Source organism: Passer domesticus, chromosome Z (assembly GCF_036417665.1).
Source record: "Passer domesticus isolate bPasDom1 chromosome Z, bPasDom1.hap1, whole genome shotgun sequence".
NCBI classification, from domain to species: Eukaryota; Metazoa; Chordata; class Aves; order Passeriformes; family Passeridae; genus Passer; species Passer domesticus.
In genome coordinates, this window is record NC_087512.1 from 62,440,802 (window position 1) to 62,466,396 (window position 25,595).

At 34.8% G+C, this 25,595-nt stretch overlaps 1 protein-coding gene across 2 annotated transcripts in view; it reads right to left on the reverse strand.

Annotated features, from left to right (window-relative positions):
* Window positions 1-316: 316 nt before the first annotated feature.
* TMC1 (transmembrane channel like 1) overlaps window positions 317-25,595 on the reverse strand; it is a 73,547-nt gene continuing 48,268 nt past the window's right edge. For both annotated transcript variants that reach the window (XM_064404029.1, XM_064404028.1), the window contains 13 exons: window positions 25,257-25,355; window positions 21,577-21,719; window positions 18,946-19,090; window positions 16,792-16,986; window positions 15,391-15,570; window positions 15,031-15,183; window positions 13,980-14,108; window positions 10,863-10,930; window positions 9,002-9,241; window positions 6,371-6,496; window positions 4,719-4,797; window positions 4,491-4,626; window positions 317-3,658 (listed from right to left, as the gene is read on the reverse strand). In XM_064404029.1, the coding sequence (XP_064260099.1) occupies window positions 3,390-3,658; window positions 4,491-4,626; window positions 4,719-4,797; window positions 6,371-6,496; window positions 9,002-9,241; window positions 10,863-10,930; window positions 13,980-14,108; window positions 15,031-15,183; window positions 15,391-15,570; window positions 16,792-16,986; window positions 18,946-19,090; window positions 21,577-21,719; window positions 25,257-25,355 (1,962 nt within the window). In that variant the 3' untranslated portion in view covers window positions 317-3,389. The remainder of the gene's footprint in view (window positions 3,659-4,490; window positions 4,627-4,718; window positions 4,798-6,370; window positions 6,497-9,001; window positions 9,242-10,862; window positions 10,931-13,979; window positions 14,109-15,030; window positions 15,184-15,390; window positions 15,571-16,791; window positions 16,987-18,945; window positions 19,091-21,576; window positions 21,720-25,256; window positions 25,356-25,595) is intronic.

The following is a 25,595-nucleotide window of genomic DNA, read 5'->3' on the forward strand; positions in this document are numbered from 1 at the left end:
CATTAGTCACTTCAGATAACTACATGTACCATTTTGTAGTCAGAAAGTTCAATATTTTAAAATTGTAATTTTGATGGGAAAAATTGGTATTGATTTAAAACTACTGGCTCTAAGAATTATATAAATTAAATATTTCCAATATAACTGTTATAATATAACTGATACAATATTTTGAGACAACTGGTTATAACTATTATTGACAGCAAATTACAAAATGGATTTTTTTCTTATCTATTTCCAAGAAAGAGACAGAAAAAAAATGTTCTTGATCTATATTTTTTAATTAAGTTCTTCACACTGGTTTAAGAATGTGAAATATTAAAAGCTCTCTACAACACTGGAAAGCTGGCAAGAACACAGACAAAGGAGTCAAATGTTAAGTGATTAACATTATTTACTGAATATATCATTAGTTGTGTATGATACTAATGCAGACATATAAGAATGGATCAAAGTGGAAAATCAACCACTTCCAATACACTTCCAGGTATTGGAAATTCTCTTTCCTTTTGCAATTTCCAAACTAAATCACCAATATTTTTGAAAATTTACATGCCTGTGATATTAAGAGAGGAGGCTATTATGTTAAAAATGCTTAAAACATTTCAACAAAAGTCAATGATCAAACAAGCTTCAAAGTGCCTAATACTATTCCTCATTATTATTTTACTAACACACCACCAGATGTGATTCATAACTTTCTTTGACTATGCACTGCAACTGAGATGTTACATCTCAAAAGAAAGAAAAATATTCTGATGTCATATACTAGATCCTTTCTTTAAATTTTCATGTTAAGCAGAATAAAATAGACCTTTGAAGTGCAGATCAGTACATTCAGCTGTTCCCCACACACAGGGAGATTATATTTATTCTTACTTTGAATTATTATTAATGCCAAATAACTTTCAGCTTTTTACACTAATCTAAAATCTTCTAATAATATAAGTACAAGAAAATGCTTCACAGAGAACGTTTACACCCAAATATGATACGGGCAGTGCTTTGCATCCTAACATTAGCAACAGTTCCATGTTGTACTGAAAAAAAAAAAAAAAGCATCACAAAATAGAGTGATGAAATACCTTTACTTTTAAGTACCAAAGAATAAAAATAAATGTCTCATTTTCAATCAAATAACAACATCTAGCTTTGCTATTGTTATTCATATTGGCTATTACATGCTCATCTCTACATATTCATGTATTTTATGAGAACACATTGATTGTTGAAAATCAGTCTAGCATACAGATCTAACAGAAAGCTCCCCAGAACAATTTTACCTGGTGGATTCTCTGCTGAGTCTCTCTTCCATTCACAATGTGGAGCAATCATACAGAATGAAATACTAAAACCACTAACAATGAGAAAGCCCTTAACATCCCCAGGAAATTTTCACTCCTGACAGAACAAGGAATCCTTATTAAGGTCTGTATATGTGATGCAAACATCCCTCTACATTTTAGGGAACCAGACTGCATTAAAAGTACTTTACAACTCTAATTTACTCCAACACCTCTTGAAAAACTCCCTAAGCTATAACATATCTTTAAACTCAGTTTCTTCACCTGTTCTATAAAAAAATAATCTATTTTCTGAGGAATACCCTGAGTTTTCTTATTATGAAATGCTAACAAACAATGAACTAAAATCTCTGTGTAAATAGATATTTTAGGATAGATCAAGCCCAGCTTGTAGGAAAAAGTTTTTGTTAAAAGCATGAAAACATTGCTATACTGGGTCTCATGCTTAGCTTCAGTAAGAAAAGTGGCAAGCTTTTGTTTCTGGAATAAAGACATATGCAGTTTTAAAACAAATCATATTATCAGTTAGTAAACAGTTTGAATTACTGTACTTTTTCCATGAGTCTGAAGTTCATAGATGAGAAAGGTGAAACAACTTACACTGCACTTATCTGTACTCTCTCTGACTTAAAATATAAGACTCACAGCACCCCAGTTGCAGATACATCTAGTATCATGCTCACGGAAGCAGTAGAACAGACAAGTCCAGTATAAAGTGAACTTTCCTTTGGTTAATCCTTCCAAACTCTGGGGATGGATTTAAAGATTGCTTGAGCTGGAAGTTGTATCTGGATCACTGTGGTTTATGGGGATACATAGACTATGCTGGGGGGTTTTGTAAGCCTTTTTTAAAAAAGATCCACAATCTAATTAAGTGGAGGTTGTTTTGTGATGTCACAGACTTGTTTTATACTAGGATATGGTTAAGACTTTTTTACTACACAAAATGAATCTCTGTTATACAGAAGGCCCTCAATGGAATTACATTTATTTTTTGGAAGACAGTAAGTTGATTAATTTTATTGTTATTAAGCTTGTGAGTCTTAAAATAATTATTAAGACCAATGTTCTGAAAAAGGAAATAAGATCAAAACAAAAAAAAAAAAAACAATCAACCTATCTTATTGAATTAGGTAACATCAACTTGCCCCTGGGCTTATATCTATCCTGTGTTTCCACAAGACCTGTCAGGAAAATAACTTGTTCCACCTTGGACTATATAGAGAGCAATACAGGTATCCAGTCATAATTTCACAGAGAAGATTATGCAGTACACATTCTTATGCAATGTTAAGTGTGACTATGCTACTAGGGCATTTAGGAGAAATTAATCAATAATTGTCTTATGTCCATTCCCCAAATATATTTTCCTGCACAGGAGATACTCCTTTATGACTCTGATTTTTAAAATGTATTTCTCATCTTCAAGAATGTGATAAAACACATAGCTTAAAGCAGTTGTGTAATAGGAGTTACTAGCTGAAAGTGGTACTGTAATAGGAGTTAAATTTTCTTCATAGTTACAGGTAAACCATTGCTTTTCTTTTCCCTTTTAAAAACTTTTACAGAAACTTATAGATGGAATCATGCGGATTTCCCTGGTTTTGGTCCTAGTTTCCCCATGTACAATCTAAAATCTTTGGCTAAGCAAATTTGAACTGCAGAGGACAAGATATATTCAAGGTTTAACTGATTCTCATAAACTTTATACAAAGCTGTGCTTTCAGAGAAATCTTTTTAGGAAAAGGAAAATATATTAGGGACAAAATTTCAAGCTTTTAATAAAAGTCAGCTGAATACAAAATGTTTTCCAGTATTCTAAACAAGTATCCCCATAAAAATCTGTAATTTAGCAATTTATTGATACAGACAACATATTTTCACAATGCCTTCAAATGCAAGAAGACACATGCCATGTTTTCTTCTAAAGTTTCCATGCTGCAAAAAACTGAAGCACATGGGTTACTTCTATGCACATGAAGATATACGACAAACATAGCAAGGTTCTGAGCTTACAGGAATGTGTTTGGGTTTTAGAACTACGCTTTTATCCTTCAGTGTCTTCTTATATATTCTTAAGGCTCCTTATCTGTACATGGGAGGGCCCCTGGGCACTCCTGGCTGCATCCCTGGGAAGCATGCATTTCCAGGTGGATAGCCTGGCACTCCAGGCCTCCTGGGCCCCGGTGGCCTTGTCACAGCTATGGATGGTGGAGGAAGGTTTCCTCCTCGGCTCTGTGGAGGATAGTGGCCATTCAGGACAGGGCCAGGATGTTGGAGTGTCTGAGAGGAGCTGGCTTCTTGTGGCTGGCCTGTCTTCTTTGATCCATTGCCATCCTGTCCTTTCTTGCTGTCTGAAATGTGTTTGGAAGATAGAATTAACAAATGATCATGTGAGTCTGAAGCTCCCTGACAGGGAAATCCAGCAGGCCTGAGTATCCTAGAGTGCAGTAGAAAGTCTGGGGCACCCCTGCCAAACCTGGGCTAATGCACCTTCATGACCTTTGTGCTGTATTTGCCATCCTTTTTTTCTGCGAAGCTCTGATGTGGGTATGTGGGCAATTTCTCAAGATGCACTTAGATATCGTCTATCAATGGTGATGAAGGCAGTAATTACACATGGCTCTTCCAAAGACAATCATCTCTCACCTGGGTTTCCCTCCTAGGCTTGAAGCAGTTTAGTGGCTGTAGGGCATGTGTACATGATGAGGGAAAGAAAACAGCCAGCAAAATCCCTCAGGACAGACTGACACTCATCTGCGCCAACCAGGTTTTCTGATAAGAGTTCCTTATTGTGTTCTTACTACACCTTCTCCAGGTGAACCTGGCACAGGTGACAAATACTTTCCTGTGTTGACAAAATACAAGAGAAGGCTAGAAGATGTAGACTTTGACTGGTGTGTGATGGATAAGAAGGATCACTGGCACTTAGACGAGGCTTTTTTCAGCAGGGCTGTGACTTTCAGTTCAATATAGTTCAGCTTTTTACTTTAGCATTGCTAGGTATGGAATAATGTTGCAATATTTCTTAAACAAGCCAAAGAAAGAAATAGGCTAATACTTGTGATTCAGTATTGCGAAGGTGTTTCAGGAGATTATAGCAGAAGAAGCAGTCCAGGCAGTGAGGAAGTCTAGGATCACACATACATGAATTACTCATTGTGAGACATTCAGACCAGTTCTTACCTTTGTTTGAAGTAGATTCATCTTGTTTGTCTCCTTTGGGCTTTGCCGGTGGCGGGTCTGTCTCAAATGGATTCTCCTCTTGTTCATTTGATTTTTGTGCCTTTTGTTTATTTCTTCTTTTATTTTCTTCTGCTTGCTAGTGTTAAGAGAGATGGCATTTTTCAGTGACCCAAACAGTCTCTCTAATATGAAGTAAAATACAAAAAATCGGTAATTCTCTATTCTTACACTTTGTAACTTCTTTTTAAGTTCCAAGTTAGCTTCCTTGTAGGATTTGGATGTTGCGTTGAGATAATAAATGCTCAGGCTAAATTTCAAAAAAATAGTTTCTTGTTAGACAATTATTTAAATATAAAGACTCAGAACACTCCTCTAGCAACCATTACAGTTTGTGATAATATAAGGCCTGTATCTTTTTCTCATTTATTGTTCTTAACCAGTACTAATATTTTGAACTATAATGAACAATATGGTTCCTTACATTATGAAGATGGTACAGTTATTTCAGGGGTAAAATGAAAGAAATTATTCTATCAATTAATATTCTACATTCAATCTTATAGTATTTAAGAAATATGTTTCATTAAGTCATCCTTAACTGTGAAATTACTTCTATAGAATAACTTATATAAGTTAATTCTCATGACATACCTTAAAAATGAATAAATCATATTTATTGAAGCTCCTGAACAAATAGAGTAAACAATCTGAAATACTGTCAAGAAAACAATCAAAATAACATTCCTTCTTTTTTTTTCCCAGTTATTACTTCCTTCTTCTACTAAGAAAAAACATAATATTTTCATTCCAATATATGGTATTACTATTGTGACAACTTTATGAAATTACTAGTTTTTACTATCCTGATTTAATAAGAAAATATCTGCTATGAAGTCTTTAGTTGACATAAGCAGCAAATAATTAATCAGCATATGCTGTTTCCTCTGCTTTGCCTGATTTTGCCTTGTTTTTCTTCTCTTTCTTTTTTTTCCTTCTGTTTACTTTTATTGTCCTTACCCTTTATAGCTAAGGTTTAAAATAGAATATGGCGTTAAGTGAACCTTAGCAAAATTTCATCTCGATGTTTCATATTGCTCATATAAAATCCTTTGTAATTTCTATTGTGTTCTGTAATGTCTACATTTACTTGCACTTCTGCAGTGCAAAGTTAAATCCCAGCATATCTTCGTATAGAATTAAATTTTAGTTCAGCAGTATGCTAAATACCCAATAAAGTAACACAATCAAGCAGGTTATAATGCCTTGATAAAATAGGACTCAATACAATCTCCAAGAACAAATATTCCAAATCATGACACAGGGCCATTTTTCTTTACCAGTTACTGAGTTACTCACAAAAACCTCTACTAGCCTTGTTTCACAAAGTCTCCAAAACTCTGTCTCATGCCCCTGTCCCAATAATATAGAGTACAGTCTTTATCAATTAAAGTCAATCAAGATCAGATTCACTGAAAGTTACAGAGAGTAACTCTGCTCCATGATGTTAATTTTTCTGTTGAGCTTCCTAAGGATTTATGATGTGCTGTTCTGCATATTGGACAAGATGATCAATGTCATAGCATTGCAAATTCCCTATGGGCCTTTTGCATTTTAATAGTTTTTTACCTTTTGTGGCAGGAACATTTTTTTAAAAGCATAAGTAAACAAAAAAGAAAGCCATTGAAAAAAAAATAGATATCTACCTTTCTGCAAATGTACATTAAGTACATTCAAAGAAAAGACTCATGAATTGTTTAAGTCTCTCATCACTGCACAATTAGCACTGCATTTCTTAGATATTCAGGAAGTGATGATTCAGAGTGAAAGAAACTTATCAGACCTTAGATGCAGCAAGCATTGAGTGAATATTCTGTACGTACACCATCAGCAGTATAAAGGGTAGGATAAGTCCTGGATTAGAGGCATAACCAAATACTTTCCCAAACCAGGAAGGAAAGTCGTGCTCCAGAGTTTCTGATATGACTTCAAACATCCTAGTCTTCCCACTATTACACAGAAAAGTTGACAATATCACATATGAGTATTATGGCAACCATGAATATATAAGCTAATCACACCATAACAGTCCTGGAAAAAGGATAATATATGGTATGTTAACATTATTTAAAACTTTACACTCTGAAGGGAATATTGTCTAAAGTAGTATTTATGCATTCTAAGGGGGAAGAAAGACACCAAAATTCTTATTGTATGCTAATAGATTTTGCCAGGTTACCCCCCAAATTATTCCTCAGTGAATCAGTGTATCAGTTGTAAACTCCATACCATCATACCATCAAACAAAGCATTATTTGTTCTCTATGAAGACATGTGGGAAAAAATTCAAATTCTGGTTTTTATGTTTGACAAGCAAAAAGTGGTCTCTGCCTCCATTTTTTTTTTTTCACCCAATTCTCCTCTTTCTTTGGTGTGTGCCAATGCTACACAAGTCAGTGACTGTGTTTCAGGATATTTTTGTTGGTTTTGCAGCAATCTAGTTACCTTCATATGTAATTGTTCCAGCTTATTTATAACATTATTTTCTCCTTAGATTGTTTTCCTTCTGAAGTGTATCAATAGATGTTCTGAAAATCCCTTTCTGTTTATTTTGCCTTTTCTATGCCTTGGAGCATAGAAGTTTGTCATTTTTAACCTGGACGAGAATGGCAAAATGGGTCTCTGCGTATCAATTCTAATTAGTAGTTTTGCTTAGTTGTAGGAATTGTTACCAAATTGCCACATGATTGTCCAGTCATTGAAGTTTCCTGTCACTGCTTTTCAGTCTAGTAAAGAATTTCTTAAAATAGGTCTTTTTCTTAACTCATTCTTAATGTTTTCACCCTTTCAATTAATATAAAAATTTTGCAAGTAGAATCCTTCTGGTCTTTCTCTCTCTTTGCCCTACCACTCCAGTAGATGAGAAATTCCATCCTCTGCTCTCCTCATGCTCTTCAACATGCACAAAGCTTTTTCTGCTGCACTATTGCTAATTCTGTCCTGTCTTCCCTATGCCTGGCAGGTCTCTGTTGAATTGCATATGTTGCTTTAATGAATGGATTAAATTTAAAAAAAAAAAAAAAATATTAAACCAAAACTAAACCCCAAATGATTCACAAATTTCAAAAAGGATGTGACATTGAGCTACCAACAGGAAAACGTTTTGGTTTTTATATGTAGAGGCATGCTCTACCAGTATTTATTCACTGGCTATTCAACTGTAACATTACCTATACAGAGGTTGAATGATCCTTCATCAGTTTCAAGTGCTCCCCATCAAAAGTTATATTGAAGGTTTCACTTTTTGATGAAGAAAACATATCTCTGCACGTGACAGAGAAAATGTGGCAAGAATTATCCTTCTCATTTTGAAGAGTAATCTCACCTTTTAGCTAATACACAATTCAATAACTGCTGCTACTGAGATCTGACCTCAAATGTTTTTCTCAATATGTTTTTTCTAGGACTCAAAAAAGTCTTAATTTGTATCACTTGTTTAGTTGTAAATTCTTCTCTAAATTCAAACAATTTTCTGTGTCATCAGAATTTTTGTCATGTGATTCTTTTAGGTACCTATGACTGTTGCAATGACAATTTCTGTTATTTTGCCTTTCACCAAATTTAATATAGTGAGACTTCTGCTCCTTTATAAAGTGCACTGGGGATCACACAGATATCATTTTACAACAGTCATGTATTTTTTAAACCTTTCCTTGCAACCAGAATGCCTCTTTTACAGTTCTCCCACTCTTGCTTTCTCAATATTTTGTTCAAAAACAAAGGCTAAAGACTTAAAATTTTTAATTTCTTGTCTTGTCTGTTGTTAAGTGATACAACTCATTGCAATTGTATTTCAAGTTACCTGGCAGGTAAAGATGATTAAAATGTTCCTAGACTTTCCAGGTACTGCACAGAGAAGGATAAAGTGTGCCAAAGTCTAAACTACCTTGAATTCGATATGTGTTTTCAGGGCAGGCCTAGGTGTTTAGAAAAAGATCCACAACTATGGAGGCCTTGAAGACTACAGAAACAAATTCAGCTTCACAGTGTTATTACGGACACATGAAATTCTGTGAGCTGGAGGGAGTCAAGGCATTGAAAGACTGAACCACAGTACATTTATCACACCCTCATGCATTCTGATCTGCCTTTGTAAAAGACATACAGACATTTCCTAAAAGCCATCTCTTTCAAACACAACAGATCACTGCTTTAATCCATAAGAATAATTTTTCTTCAGTGCAGCAGTAATAATTTTTTTCATTGAAATTGACAAAAGGAAAAGTTTTTCTGTTCTACACCTCAAATAAAACTTCCTAAATAACTAGTCAGCTTTCCAGGATTCCCACTTCAGGAATTATCCACAATGAGAAATACATCACAATTAGACACTCAGTATATCAGGTGCTAATTCTTATTATAAAGGCACTTTTTCATTACTGCCTCATTCACTGTTATGTGCGGAAGCAGTTCATTACAACAATTGCAAAAGATGGAGGTACAATGCAAAGAACCTGAAAGGACCACAGTCAAAAGATGGTGGGATGGAGACAATGGTGTACACAGCAGGCAGTGTGGAGAGAAAAAGGATGAAAAGCAGCATAGCCATGTAGAAGTTATTGGATCTGGAAGCCTTGAAGACCCGTTCTTGGGGTACATTGCAGCACATCACTGCCCAGCACTGCAGGTACATCGATGTGTGGAGACGGAACACATTGATTGCTGGGAGACATGGAGCATAAAAAGATCCCATCCTAGAAGAGAAAAAAAATAAATAAAATAACCACTATATTATAGGACTTCTGTCCTTCCAAGTATGCTACAGATTCCCTCTGTCAATGTGTTTTGCACACTGTGAACTCAGAAATTCATATAGCCAACTTTATGGGGCTTTTTAACTGGTTTTTGCTCCTTTTTAAAAAAGGTTGAATGTGTATGAAGAGAATTATGTGTGTGAACTTTTTGCTTCAAAGTCCTTTTTCACTGCAAATTAAATGAGGACTTGGTGAAATGTTATTCACTCTTAATTTTTTCAGATAGCATCTTGCTTGTATTGTGTCATAAAATGATGGCCTTTTTTTAAAAAAAACCTAGTTATTACCAATTCCTACAGCTAGGTATAAACAAAACAATTTCATTCATAATTTATTATTTTTATTTATATACTAGCACTTTTTTTGGAAGGATATTTTTGCTTGACATTTATTTTAGCTGCTGTTGCTGGGGAAATTTAGTGCTTTATGCCAACAATCTGTTTATTGACTCTGTTAAATATGTTTTTTTCCTTATTATATATGGTTGCATGGTTATGACACAAAAATATTTGGCACATTTTTATTTTCATCACACATTGTTTCTTATGTCATGCTGACTGAAGAGCAGCTAGATTCATTTTTCTGGCAAAATGGTACAGAATACAAGAGATTGGGAACCTGCTGCTTCCTTAATCCTTGCCCTTGTGATCAGGTGAAAGGTAATCGAGCTAAGCTGCTTTGTCCCCAGGTGCCTCAGACGTTATATTTGGAAACAGAAAATACATTTACATTAGGGTTGGAAAGACCTTCTGACCTACAGAAAAATGACAGGCTTTATTATATTAACATATCCCCTTCCTCTTTTCATGTATCTTAAATTAAAAGATAAAGGGCTTTACTGAAGCCATGGCATTTACCACACAAAAAGCCTGACCAGCCAAGTCATATTAAATGTATAAAATTTGTCCTCAGCAAGAACTGAGAAGTCAAGTGCTTGCAGAGATGAGTTCCTGAGGAAGACTGAGCATGTTGCATGAGGACTCTACATGCTGGTGTTCTTTACCAGTCATGTAAAGTCCAAAAATAGAATGAAATACACCTTTCCTCCTCTGCATCTAAGGACTAATGCTGAAGTAGTAGCATTGTTTTTTAAATGTTTTAAATGTTTTAAATATTTTTTAATTTTTTTTAATATTTATCTGTGCAGTCACATGAATGTGACTGCACAGATAAATATAAACACATTTGTTTTAAGGTAAAAAGGCCTTTTTGCACAGGAACGTGGGAAAAGAATGATAAGATTCACTGAAAGGCTAAATTTCAAAGCAAAACACTACAGCAAGCAGTCAGTGGCCAAAAGCATAAATATAATCTATGCAGATTTTTACCGGTTGGTCTTACGAACTCAGTGGAAAATCCTGATGTATGTGATGCAATAATCTCAGTCCATAATTAGTTTTGAATTGTTCCAGCTGATTGCAGTGTACCAGAATTTGGTATATATTGCATATACTTCCATCAAATTAAAGAAATGGGACATGATCAGGATTTCAGAAAAATCCTTCACAGATACAGATAAATCCCACCATCCTGCAGGTACAACATGCTTTGCCACACCTACCAGATCATGCCTTGGTTAAAGATCAGTCCCAGCACATTTCCACTTATATCAAACTCAGAATATGATGGCTGAAAGAAATGATACAGATGTTTTCATTAGGTTTGCACAAAGGGTTTTTAAATGAATTAGAGTAGATGAAAACTCTCATTTTGAGTAGTAGCAGCACACTGGCATGATGTTACAAGGCCTCTTGCATCTTATGAGGCAATCATGAAATAAACTATGTAACTCAAGGCTACAAGGTAGTCTCTAATATAGTTTGCAACATTTTACTGAAAATCTTTTCCGACATTTGTTCAGAGTCAGATGCTAATAGAAAATTAAAAATCATTCTGGATACTGAGGAAATTTTAAAGCAACAATTCAGAAAATTTCCATTGGAGTGGACTCTGGTTGTCAAAATATTTTGTCCTCCAGCACAGCAGCAGCAGTGAAATTTCATGTGATGAATGTGATTTAATTGATTTAACACCCAATTCAACTCTTGCACTATTTTTCTTTTTTTTTTCCTATTCCAGCTATTGTACTTTTAGTTTTTCTTTTAACATTGATAGAGGTTGCCAATAATTTTCTTTTTTTTTAATATGAATTATTTATTTAAGTGTTGACTCTAATTTTTCCTTTAAGATTCAGAACCTTAAGAACTTCATGGGGTCTCATTATCTCTTTCTTAGGTGAAGAAAGCCCTGTATCATACATTTTTATTTCCAGTGTGGATGCATAAATACCCCAAAAAAAGTTTCATAGTCTTTTATTTCTGGACTAATAATTTTACCCTTTATTCTGATTTTTCAAATCGTTAATCACTTACCCATCTCTTTTTTTACCTTAATTATTAATTTCTTATTTATGAATATTTCCAGTTGTAAACATTGAAAATACTAAATTTAAGCAACAATTGAAAGGCAACACGTTAATCTGTGTTGATATGCATCACATCAAAACTTTCTGCTAAGAAATTGGTGGCTTTAAACTTTTTGTTTATACCTGAATGTCTGTTTCAAATATATTATTTATACTTTTACAAATATTATTTATATATTTATACACTCTAGCAGTGTTTTGCATGATTCACCATAATGATGGACAAAAAGACCATGAATAATGCATATATTCCAGTTAGTAATCATATTCATAACTGATAGAGGGTAAGAGAGGCATGAGATGCAAAAATAACAATTCCCTTACGGCTGAACCAAGATAAAGTCATTCTACTGAAGTCTTCAACTAAAGCCACAATTTTGACTTGTACTGTGCTGTGCTGTTGGAATATTTGAAGTTCCTGTACTCTTTCTGTGCAATTTTGTGCATACACACACACACATATATATATATGTGAAGTAATATATTTGTGTCACATGTATTTATGAATCTACTAACATAAGGAGAAAAATTAAAGACATTACTAACATTACACTTGAAAAGCAGTTAACTAAAGAGATCTGTAGAGGTTAGAATATCAAAAGAAACGTGGAGATACCAATAAGATCATATAGAATCAAATAATGTATGACTGCTTTTTCTAACATAGGTGCTAGCACTAACAGATTAAATCATTTGCAATGCAATTTTTAAACAAATAAAAATAAGTTCTTCCCACATCACATGCATGTTAATCTCTGGAATTCTTCACCAAAGGATATCTTGATCATCAAAATATTTTTTTTGTAGAAAAAGGCTAAAAATTAATGGGTATATATCCATGGCCACTAACCACAGAGACATAGGTATAGCTACTTCCTAAGGAAGGTTTTCAAATGAGCTGTTTCCAGAAATTCTGTGATTTCCAGTTTCAACTTCCACTTCCAGCTGTTGTTTCAGGCAGCTTACTGGACCTGGGGGCTACAATGGACCAGACCATTACAGACATTCCTATACACTGACAAAGTAAAATGTTAATTATAAAATGGTTTTAGGATCCCCTACAAGCAGATATGTTGTTGCCAATTTTTCTGTTCATGCTATATTCAAATTCCTCCATTTGATTTTGATATTACAATAGTTATTACCTGTTTGACCACAAACTGACTAACTGGTAGTCTTTGTCTCTATCCCCACACTAGTCCTGTTAGAAGGTAAAATGTAAAAATAATGCTGAAATTTCATTGGAGTTAGCAAGTAAGAATGAGACTGCTGCACCAGAAACAAGAGTTTTTTATCAGAAAACATGAAAACTTTCACTTCCTCTGGAAAATTGGGATTTCCCAAGATGCAGTTCTTAGCAATGCAAGAAATTGTTATTTGTATGAAGATAAAATTTTAACAAAAGTAGGTGAAAATTACAGCTATAATGACTGCTTATGCAGAGGTACTCTTGATAGTCTTAAATTGCATAGCACTTTTCTGTACTTCACAGTAAGTACAAAAGAGGCTTCAGGAGCTTCATAAACTTTGGCAATACCATGACTATTACTTAAAATATGAAGAACAACATCAGACCGCTGAAAGCATAAGTAGCTGGCAAATTTAACTTGGATCAGGTCAGTGTGAGGCTGCAAGTCGCAACTCCCAAATGAAGAGTTCTGTGCCTGCTTATGTTATGGGCCTTACTCATTTTACATCAGCTAAACTAACTGTAATGAAATGCGGATATATACATATATACACACATATAAATATATATCTATATATATATGCATACATACATATATACACGCACATATATATACATACACACCCACATATACATATACATATACATCATATACATATACATATACATACATATATATATATATATATATAAATACTTCTAGAACAGGATCTTTCATATTTTTCTCCACAAGAACTATGTGCTTGAAGACTCTATCCAATCAATGAGATTATATTCTGTGAAATTTTCAAATAGTAAATGTGGAAAATGTGTGTTTTTACAAAGAAAATAAAATTTGCTCTTACAAAATAAAATAAATTAAAGAAGTCCTAAAGTCACCAAAGTCTAAAGAAGAAGAAAAATATTAAGACATAAGTAAAATGCAAGAAAAGCTTGTAGTTCAGGGATTTTGAAGTTGGTGTACCTAACCAAAGGTTAACTCTGTAGCATAGAAAGGAAAATTAACTTTGTTACCAAATTGTGAAGTGATGGATAGCAAAGACATTTGAAAATCAGATACTTACAAATCCGTACTCCAAATCCCAGCACCAGCAATAATTGAAAAACCTAACAAAGACAGCTCTCAAAAAATCGCCGATTAGAATTGTGATGTATGTTGTCATCATGTCGGAGACTGTCAGGCGCACAAATTCCTGTTAGAGCAACATTCTCTTTTAAGAATGCATTTAAGCAATTAATAGTTACGATAATAATTAAATACTAGATCTGTAATTATGCTTATCCTGTTTCAACATGGACAAAACTCTTGACCTTTCTACATTCACTGATTCTGTAATGTGCCAGAACTACTGCCCCTCATTTCCTAGTGTTCTTAAAGTGCTTTTGACCTCTTTGACTTTGAGAAGATTTAAAAAAAAAAGAGGGGCTAATTTTTCTGTCTATATGGTCCCTGCTGGAGATTTATTCATTCAGGAGGACATATTGTCAAAGTGATGGAGAAACAGCAAAATTGTTTCAATATTGAATTTGTTGTCATGGTCAAATCAACAACAATGAAATAGGATCAAATAAGGGGAAAGGGTATGTTAGAATATTGTTTGGAAACCACATTTTATACTAGCGGGTCAATAAGAATGAATGTTCAACTGAATACAATAAAATATTTGAGCAGATTTTCCACCAAAGTTTTATTGTCCTTTGGCATTATTTTGCTTGGTTAAAGACAGAGATGCCTTATGAAAAGCATACTGCTGTAAGAGCTGTCTTACATACATGTCCCTTTTGAGCTACTCCTTTATTTTTTCAAAATTAGTAGACAAGCAAGGCAAAGATGTCATCAGGAAGATGAAAATAAATTAAGAGGAGAGAGGACAGAAGAGAGAAAAAACAAATGCTTTCATTTCTGTCACCTAACAGAAGAAAGATTTCCTGTTAGACAGGATTCAAAGAAAATAAAATAATCTTTGAAAAACTTTTAGTTCAAGAGAAAGTCCCACATCTGCTTCTCCTCACATTGTCTCACTTGTTAGCCACAATAAAGAGGATTTAGATATCATATCCTGTAAGAGATTGTATGACCTGTTTTCAAATCTGAGCTCCAAGCACCTACATTACCTGTCCTACCATTGTTTCCCAACATGGTCCTCTGGGGACATCGGCAGGATCCACCTGTATTGGAGGAGCAGTTGAATTTTCTGGAATAGTACCATTGTACAGACTGGCTTCCCATATTGTCATGTTATATTTGACAATCTTTTCTTCTTCCAACTAAGCAAAGAAATGAATCAGGGGTTAAAAATCAACATGAGCTTGTTATGAACCCTCAAGCTTGTCTATTCAAAGATACCCATTGCTAGCTTAGGTAAATGTACTTTGCAGAACAGAAATAAAAGAATGCCTTTCACTGATATGTATGTGACTGATGGGAGTGCCCAGCAACCTGTCAAACATAGTGAAGGGAAGAAAGTATCTTGCCTTGAGGTTGATTTCGTCCATTAGGGCAATAATGAAAGTGTAGAGATTGCCAAGAAAAAGAGCAAAGATTCTTCCCAGCTGCCATCTTAGAGCTATTCGAGGATGGTAATTTTCCAGAGAACTGATTACATCAAATAAAGTTGGACAGAACATTCCTAAAAGTGACATAACCGTGTTCACCTGAAGATAGGGAAAAAAGTTTACAGTGAAGTTAGAGACAAATTATTCTATTAATTCTGATTTGGGTGAAAAATGTATTTCCATTGCTACTTTTATTTGGTATTTAATTTAATGAAAACCAAAATTGACTCTAAGTATCACAAGTTGATGAAATCCACACAGAGTCACAATCTGCCTCTTTCCACTAACTTCCCCCTTCCATGACACACTAGACAATTTTATCTGAAATGTGTTCTGACAGAACTAGAAACTGCTGATACAGAGAGGGAGATAAAAAATTTACAACATTGAAGAGAGAGAAGGGGAGTCAGAGAGAAAAATATATTTTCCAAAGTCATCAGCATCCTTTATTATGCTGTGAACTTTCTCTGGATTCCAGAAGTGGGTTATTTGATATTTTAATGTTACTTTCTCAGTCAGTCTTTGGTGTTGAAAATTCTGGATTGATCTTCCTTCTTCCATCATCACCCATCTTACCAGCTTTGTACCTTACAAAAAGCTTAACACCTTTTTGCCGTACTTTAAGTCAGGTATGCACTTTAGATACCAGCTCAGAAGATAAGCTTAAAGTAACAAACTAGTTTTGCAACATGCACAGTAGCGTCTTTGCTAAGAAAGTAAAACCTTCCCAGGTTTTCAAACAGCACACTGACTTCAGGGGCATACACACACTGTTGTAGCAAAAAAAATCACCCTCTTCGCTATACATCTCTATCAGGCAGGGTGCACCTCCTTTTGAAGAAAGCATTAGGCACAGATTAGGCACAAAAAAATTGCATGGGACATTTGGACAGAGCACGTGGAACTGGAAGGCTTCAGTTTCAACCTGTTGCTACACTGCAGTGTTGCATCCATGAGGTCTCAAATAATTTTCTCTGTGCCCACAGATCCATCACTCTGCTTGGGCCAGTCACAGGAGAAAAGCAAGAAGAGAGTGGGTTCCTTGAAGAGATCTCATGAATCCACAGAGTGTCTGGAAAACAATCTAAGAGCACAGAGGAGGAAATGTGAAGCCCTTTAATGAAAGCTAAATACTGAGGGATATTTGAAAGAAGCAAAGTAGAAATTTGATGAAGTAGAAAGCAGAGAGACCTACACGATTCTTATGTTAGACATTTTTCACCCACACAAAGTATTTAAACTACTGGGGGAGGGAAAAGGCAGCATGCAAAGCAGAGGAACACAATTTAAAACCACATCTATTATAGAAATAGCACGAACTTCATTTCTTTCCCACCACCCGTAGTTCTCCAGACCTTCCAAGGCAAATTGCTGGGATCTTCTGACAACAAAAAAGATGAGGTAGCCACTTCCAGCAAGCGTGCATAGGGCTAAGAAATTAGCAAGAACCCTTAGGAATCGAGTCAAATGAATATTTTCTTCTTTTCGGCTCTCCTGCTCCTCCACAATTGCTTCCTGCACTTGTTAGAAAGAAAAGAATATTATCAATACCATAATGGTCAAGGCTCCACATTGTCTCAGTTGTTAGAAGTCAGTTAAATAAATTGCAAAGATGCAAATGAACATCTGGGGTTCATGTTTTGAGATGAATGTATATTCTGTCACAAAATCCTGTTCAGGTCCTGGAAGATTCTGGGGTTTTAGCTCCCCAGGGTTTCCTTTGCCCCTGTTGGGTGTGCCCACAATGAGTCTTGTCACGCTTGTATTCATGTATGAAAAAAAATCTAAAATGTTCTTTCAGCTTGCAAGATGATACAAGGTTGAGTGGTACAGCAGAATAAATGTGTGATTGTCTGTCAGAAAAGGAAATGTCATGTTTAAAAATGTGCATTTGTGAGAAAAATGTTTTACTCTAGAAGTCTGCAACTCAAAAGAATGAAATTATAGTTGAGATGTGGGAATCCAAAAAGAAAAATTGGACAGCGCAGAGTTTCAGACTGCACAACAAAATGTTTGCCCCACATTTACCCTTGATCATAACTGGTAAACATTAAGACTCTGAGGCAGTTATAAACTCCAGTTTTTACTCTTGCCTGGTGAAAGAGCTTTTGGTCTGGAGTGTCCACATGAAAGGAAGTTTTGTTACAGCTTCTTTGTTTAGAGATCTGTTGCCCCGAGGGGAAGCTGAACAGCATTGTAAAAATTGCCTTTCATGGCTCTGCTCCTTTTACAGCATGTGTTTGTCACATAAACGACAGGAGACTGCAACAGCTTTCAAACATGACTCCCACGACCTCAGCTAAGCCACGACTTCTCCCTTTCTTTCTGAGGTTCTTTGCTTGTTTGCAGCAATTACAGTAAAATTTCATGAGTTGATTTCTCAAAATTAAGCCATTTTCTCGACAGAGTTTTATTCTTTCCCAAATAGCTTTCAGCATCTGCTCTTAGTTGGCAGGCAGGAAGCTCTTACAGATTCAGTGCTTTCAATCAGTATTTCTCCCATAATTGCTTTCTTGGAATCTTCTCTTGATGACTTACACTTGAGGGCAGTGCTCTGTTATGCCTGCAGCTGAGGAGGTGGGCAGGGTGAAGGGGGTGTGGTGGCTGTGGACAGGGAAAGTGCAGCTGAGCAGAGCAGCCGGTGCTCACAGTGTCACACTTGTCAGTGTGACTGTGAGACTGGCACCTTCCTCATTGTCTTACAGCAGTGCGCCTATGTGTTCCCTGCACATTATTGCATTGAAAATTAAATCTTAATTTGCATGCTACACTAGTGTGTCCCAGCCACCCAACAGCACAAACATATTCTTTAACATTCAACATATAGAATATATCCCTCCACTGTTTTCACAGCCCTGCATCTTACGTCTTGCCCTAGATTCCTTACACAACTACTCTTGAAATCAATATACCCTATACACTGGAAAGAGGCCTAAGATATGCCTAGCATATTGGGCTATATTTTATAATTAATTTGAAAGTAAGACATTTTCTTTCTGTAAAACAAGTATAAACTCAAAATTCTGAGGTCAGTTCTTCTGATAAATAGCCCTATACAGATTATTCTATTATTTTGTCTTATGATATCTCTTCTCTGTAACAAGAGAAGTTGACAATGTGAGGTTCCAAAAAGGGGAGCAACATTTTCAAAAAAGTTTTTCAGGCAAATACCATAGAAACTGGAAGCCGTCAAAGATGAGAAAAAAGAAAATATTATTTTTACAATAGAATCAGTTCTCTAAAACTGGTACTGCCAGCAGAGAGAACACAAAAGATGCTAGTGTTATTTCTTTCACAATTACAAAGAAAAAAAAATCTGATGGCAAGACACAGAGACCCAGAGGGTTGTACAGATGCCAATTTGAGTACAGGTTTCTCAGCCTCAGCACACCTTACTCTTGACCTTAATTCCACCTGATTCACACCAGTGTGGAAGTCAAACCTGTTGCCTCTCCTTGGTAAACTCTGTTTTACCTTAAAGCTTGTTGTGATGGAGGCAAACTTATTATCTGCTGTCTCAGGATTGCCAATCAGGTAGTCCCAGCTTGTGAACATTTTCCAGCTGAAATTAAAACTAGTGTCGTCCCCACCACCATCATCATTTGCATTCTTTGCCATTCTACAGAAAACACAAAGATACAGGAAGACCTTGTTAGCACTAGTTCTGCTTTGTGGGCACGACTTTTAAAGGGTTCCTAATTTCTAACTTTTTTCCTGAAAAAACTCTACATCATTCCTGCTGTCAGTTATGCTTTACTAAATCTTTATTTCTGAAACAAGTGAGCAATATGGAGATTTTCATATTTAGACACTTTATGAGCTCACAGCAAATACTTTGATGAGGAGAATTAATGTATTTCATTAACCTCTCAGAGAAACACTGCTGGATAAGAAGCTTAATAGAAAAACGATGTTGAGAACATTTCTTAAATAGAAAGGTGCAGCACATCCTGAACTGCTATAGACTTTATTAGAGAGTTCAAAACAGAAAAAGAAGAAAAATCCAATAAGCAAAATATTCTAAAATAACAATAAACAAAATAAATGAATAAATCAAACAAAACACATAACAAAGATATAAGAAATAAAATAAAAATATAAAAATAAATATAGATCTTAAAATAAATCTAAGTATAAATATAAATATAAAATATAATAAGACAAGACAGAAGAAAAAGTGGTTTTAACATATAGAATAGCACTCATACAACAATCTTCGCTATCATCTTCTATGCATATACAAGAATATTTATTACAGTGTCCAGAAACATCACATTATTTCTTCAGAGAGGTATTTCTTCAGAATAAACTTAATCTTGTTTTCAAAGTTCTCTGTTTTAAAGGGGTTTCATTCATGTAAAAACCATGGTATTACTTTGCCTACTTTGTCACCTAATTCAAGAAGTCATTAAACACAAGGAAATAGTGTGCTGATAAGACACAAATAACTTAGTCATCAGTACTTCTGGTCAGGAAAAAGTAACACTTTTTTTTAATTTCAATAATCCAGCAGAACTATGTTATTAATATTAATGCATTCTATGTGCCACATTTTTAAAAGTCCGGTAAACTATATGCTCTGAAATCTACGATGAGAATAGTGAGTAAATACAGAAAACCTTTCTGAGATGCCAAAAATCAATACCAGGGTTGGTATTACCCATAAGAGTCAGACATCACAAAAGGTTTTTGGTAAAGTCTGCCCTGCTTCTGATTTATAAACTAAGACATTTCCTTCTCAAGAGTTTCTAATGAAATAATGAACATTGTGGTAAGAATATAATTTCTTTGCAATCAGAAATGTTTCAGTTTTATGTTATATGCTGCAAGATCTGAAGAGAGGAGGCCTACATCTAAATACTTCCCCTAAATAACATAATAGTTCTTATAATCCTCACTATCTCTTTCACACAGACCTTTCTCAGTTCTCAGTCAACAGCAGAAAAATGACAGTACCTCCTGATACATTGCTTTTAGTTTCTGTTCTCACTGTGCTTATTTCTGGAGAAACAGAAAAGAGTGGAAGACAGCAAGACAATATTACCTAAATATTGGTCATCAGTGTCATATGGCTAGATGGAAAGTTAGCATACACAATGTAATTTTTTTCTTAAGGATATTCCTTTGTTTTGAGCTATGGGGTTTTCCTGCTATCAGGAATATTTTTTTGTCCGAGTTAGAGTCACTGAAATAAAATTGTCTGAGACTAAGACTTTTCTAATCTTGGTAGTTATTTTATCAAAAATATTTTAAAATCTATTTTTGAACTAAATCAATTGTTATTTTATTGTACTAGTTTACTTTCTCTCCAAAAATACATATATGTGACTGAAGACATTTTTTTTTTCTCAAATGATTGTTGCCTTATGCAGGAAGCACATTTGAAAGCAGAACATGAATTAATCTAGTGCTCATGCAAGTAGAAAATACTGGTTTCAGAACAAAACAATGGAAACACATAACTGCATTTTTCTCTATGTTTAAAAGTGACTTTGAGTCTTGAACTGCAAGTTTCTGATTTTTTTCTCTACAGGTTTTTTATAAAACCACTGCTAGAGGTGTACTATTGTGTTAGGTGGTCATCTTGCTTGAACCAAGGGTATTAAAGATTATATTAATCAACATTTACTGTGGACTGTGAGCTACATGCAGAATTATTTGGCATATGCTTCTTCCTTGTGTTCTTCCTTCTTAAAGGAGTTTAACTCACATAAAGTACTACTGAAGGTAGAATTATGGAATTTCCTGGATTTTAGATGAAAATCTACTGGATGCCAAGTATTATGAAAAGATGGGCTGGCAGATCTCTTCCTCACTTAACACATTCATTTTTAATTTTGAAGTTCAGGAGAGAAGTGTTTTGTTACTTCAGTAAAGATTTATTCCCACTTTCACAACACTGTAACAACTGTAACAACTTCTGGCGCAGAAGAACACATAAACAAATACAGGTTGAATAAGTCTTACATAATTTTCACCTTGCACTTGATCTTGCATTGTCCTGTACTGAGAATTAGTGTATTTTTAAAAAAGACAGTCTCCAGTCAACAGTGGAATTACCTGCCCTTTTGAATGTACTATTTTCCAAAGCCAAGGAGAACTTACGTTCGAGTGACAATCATAAAGCTATAGCCAATAGACCCAACTCCAACAAGGAAATATGAAAGAGGCATCCTGAACTTGAGCCACCCGATTGTCCTCTGGTTATTGTAATAACCATAAAAGAGTACAGAATACTGTGCAAAGCCCTGAAAAGTCAGAAAAAAATTATAAGGTTACTTTTCATAATAATGCATATAATCAGTAAATGTGTTAATAGCAATATATTAAAACATTCATTTCAGCGAATTCAAATTAGTTGCAAATATCACTGTAATAAAGCTCACAGGATAGAAAATGTGTACCTTTATTTTAAAAAGACATAGAATATTTCATAGCCACTTCAAAATCTTTTAAAACTGGTCATTAACAATCCCTCTATGATTAAGTGAGTCAAAACTTCTTCATAATCACACTTCTTGTAAAGAAAGAAACACATTGTCTTACAAAAATTCTTTTTCAGGTTACTTGCAGATAAAATCCCATATTTTTAACTTAATTTTCACATTTCTAAAATTTATTTGCCTGAATTTGATATGAAAATCTCACATGCCTTCTTTGTCTAATAACAATTGTCTGCTGTTCATTAGGTGATCATTCAGTATATACGACAACCAATAGGTAGGGGCATTTTATAGGCGATTATTCAGTGCATAGATATTTTGCACACTTAGACTTAATTCCAAGGCTGTAAAAAATGCAAGATAAATTCACTGTCTTTCTCTGCAATTCAAAGTCTATCTTCTTTTCTAAATGTCATAATATTAATTACCCTCTCTCCTACTGGTCAGACAGATGATTTTTCTAAATTTCAACAGTACCTTATTAACTGTCAGAAATTGTTGATGTCTACATGGATCAAATAGTTAAATCTGCCTGGTAATTCTCAAGTTAGTGCAAGAATTAATCTCCTAGAAGAAGGCCAAAGCCAAAGCCTTTACCAGGACAGCTCAGCACATGAGTAGCTGCATGCACAGCAGTAGCAAACCTCCTCCAACCAGATATAAGAATTTCAAGTGCAATACATAGTATTTCACCGTGTAGTTGGAGGATAAACCATGCATAATTTTGACAGTAATACAATAATGCAAACGGTTGGTAAATTAAAAAAACATTTGCTACCTTTGTGTTTTTCAGTTGCCCACTTTCCTTAAAATTAGTAACATCTTTCTTTTGTTTAATTTTTCAAAACATGCACTTGATTTGTTGAAGTTTTTACTATATGTGAAATGAGTCACAGGCTTATTTGGAAAACCTAATTCACAATTCTAAGCTGAAAATCAAATATTAATATATGGCATACATAAATATTATTTTAAATATCTTGATCCACATATCTCATTTTTCTTCATCTCTGACTAGATTTGAGATATGTACTTCTGTATGAGGGATAAAAAAATGCTCATCTCTAATAAGGCAAGTATTCTAATAGAGCACATTTCTTGATAAGTAAAACATCTACACCATTCAGGAAACATTCAAATTCAGTAGTATTTATATTGCATATTTTTGGTCACCTATAGCATCTTATAATTCCGTCTTAGTCCAGGTTTCAATACAGCCTAATGAAGCTCTGGAAAGCCTTTTGGGTCCCCAAAATTATTACAATGCCTTTTTAGTCTCTGTGTTCTGCAAGTCAGGGGTAATTCCTGCACTGTTTATCATTCAGTTTGTTGATACCACAGCACTTCACCATAAGATTAGAAATAACTTAATCTCTGTAGAAGTAGGTGTGCATGGAAGATGTCTTTCACTCCTTTCTGAGCCTAACATAAAAGATTACTGATTGAATGTGTTATTGCAATGAGACTTGAGAGTCTAATATTTTATGACTGGATTATAATCTGAAAGCTATATGTTCAAATTGAATTCCAAGTAGAATATACCAAAATCCAAATATGCTTCCTTTTGCCATGTCAGTAATGTAAATCAAGCACAAAAGAAAGCAGAATGGGCATGTTGAGCTCATCTTTTCTCGTCTTAGAGAATAGTTAGGTATTATGATCCATTTATAAAGAGATGTCTCTGCCCAAAATAAGGTGACCATAAGAGACCACTTTGAATTCAACAGCACAGATTTTACTTCATGGTATGTGTGAGGGGGAGAGAGACACAGAGAGAGAGAGAGAGAGGAAGAAATGGAAGTGAGGGGGTGTAAGAGACAGAGAGGGAGAAAGAGAGATGGAGAGACAGAGACAGAGAGGTTAAGTAGAAAGATAAAGATATCCCTATCACAACGTGGATTCATGAGGCATCCTGTCAGTCCTTTTTCACCCTGGGCTTCTCAGTGGAGGAGACATTCTTCTGTGGTATCACCTTTATACAGTCCAAGTTCCAGGTGTCCATGAGGTTTCCATGATTTGAGATGGCATGTGGATAAGCACTTGTTTCCTTTCTCACAGTTGGCCACAGGGGGAATTTTTGTCCAGATGCTAACCAAGCTTTCACCCTTGTTAGACCTGGAATTAACTACTGCAGCATCTGTGCTAATCTCAGGTTCCATTATCTTATGGGGACAGTGTTTCTTGCTGCATTTTTAAAGTTCTTATGTAGGGCTTGGAGTTCTTGGATTTTGTTGGAGTTTTATTTCAGATAAAGTACTGATTGCTGATGTGTGATCATTTATTTCTAAAGTACCTGGTAGCATACAAGTGTTGCTAGAAGATGAAAGGTATTATTTCCTGTGCTGTTTAAACAATAATGTCATTGTCTTCAGGCAATATTTGACAATCTGACATGCCTCAAGAAAAAAATTTTTTCCCCTCAATCTTTCAGGGAATACATCTCTTTCATTGCCTTACTCTATGTTTATTAGGTTTGCATTTGTTCCCTTTGTTGACTGCTACATTGTTACTTATTGTACTTTCTTCTTCACACCTGTCTGTTTCTGACAATTATTAAAAACTTTTCCTGTCTTTCCACCATGCCTTCATCCATCTTCTCTGGAACACATTTATTTTACAAGCTGTGTTCTGATCTTCTATATAAAGCTCTTCTGGCAAAATCTTCAAGCTGCTGTAATTCCTTTTTTCTCCAATATTTCCCTGACATTTTTATTTCTCATTTTATAATTTCAGTATCATTATCTAAGTCCCCAGCCACATGTTTAGATATATTCTTACTGTCACTCAAATATACAACCTCTAATGAACTAGATGAAATGACATTTCATGAAGTAGTCATTGCAAAATGCTACATACATATATTTTTAGAAAGATCTTCCAACCCTTTTTTTATCCAAGGAGAATCCATCACTGGCACTGTATGTAATCAAAGAGATAAAATGTGTGGAGCTCACTATTATTTTTAATGTGCTTTCTTATCTTTTTTTTCCTAATTCATACTGCATTTTAAAATTCAGAATCTTAATCACATAAAAGCAGAAGACCAAATTCACACTTCAGAAATGGAAACCCAGTAGCCCAGAATGACAAACCAGCTTTGAGATATTTCCCCGTGTGTCTTTCGATTGCTACATGCAAGACATGCTTGTGAATATCAAGCTTCATTATGTGTTTTGTCTGAAAGATACATCTGTACAAAGAGCTTGTGAAAAAAATATGTGATTAATTTTCTTGTGAATTATCTCCTGAAATACTTCATATTAAATAACTGAGCATTAAACAATGAAGTAATTGTGAATAAAAGGCATGTGGATATGCAATATTGCAAGATAATGCACTTACACTAAAATCCCAGAGTGTAGCAAAATTCATAGCAGTTGCTTCTTCAGCTCTTGGGACAGTTTTTCTAGGCAAAGAGCCATACGGCTTACCCATCAAAGCCTGAAACCAAAAAAATGAGAGTCATTTATATTTTAAAGCAAAATAGCAGCAAAGGAAATGGACAGTGAATTGTAATTACTTTGAGAGACTGGTTTTATGTTCCTAACTCCCTAATGAGAAAGACCTAATTCTACAATTCCTTTCACTGCTCCTCACATTACTGATTGCAACTGTGCTTAGCATATGCATTCAGGGGTGTGTTCTAAATTTTAAGTTCCACTAGTATCAGTGGATTGCTAA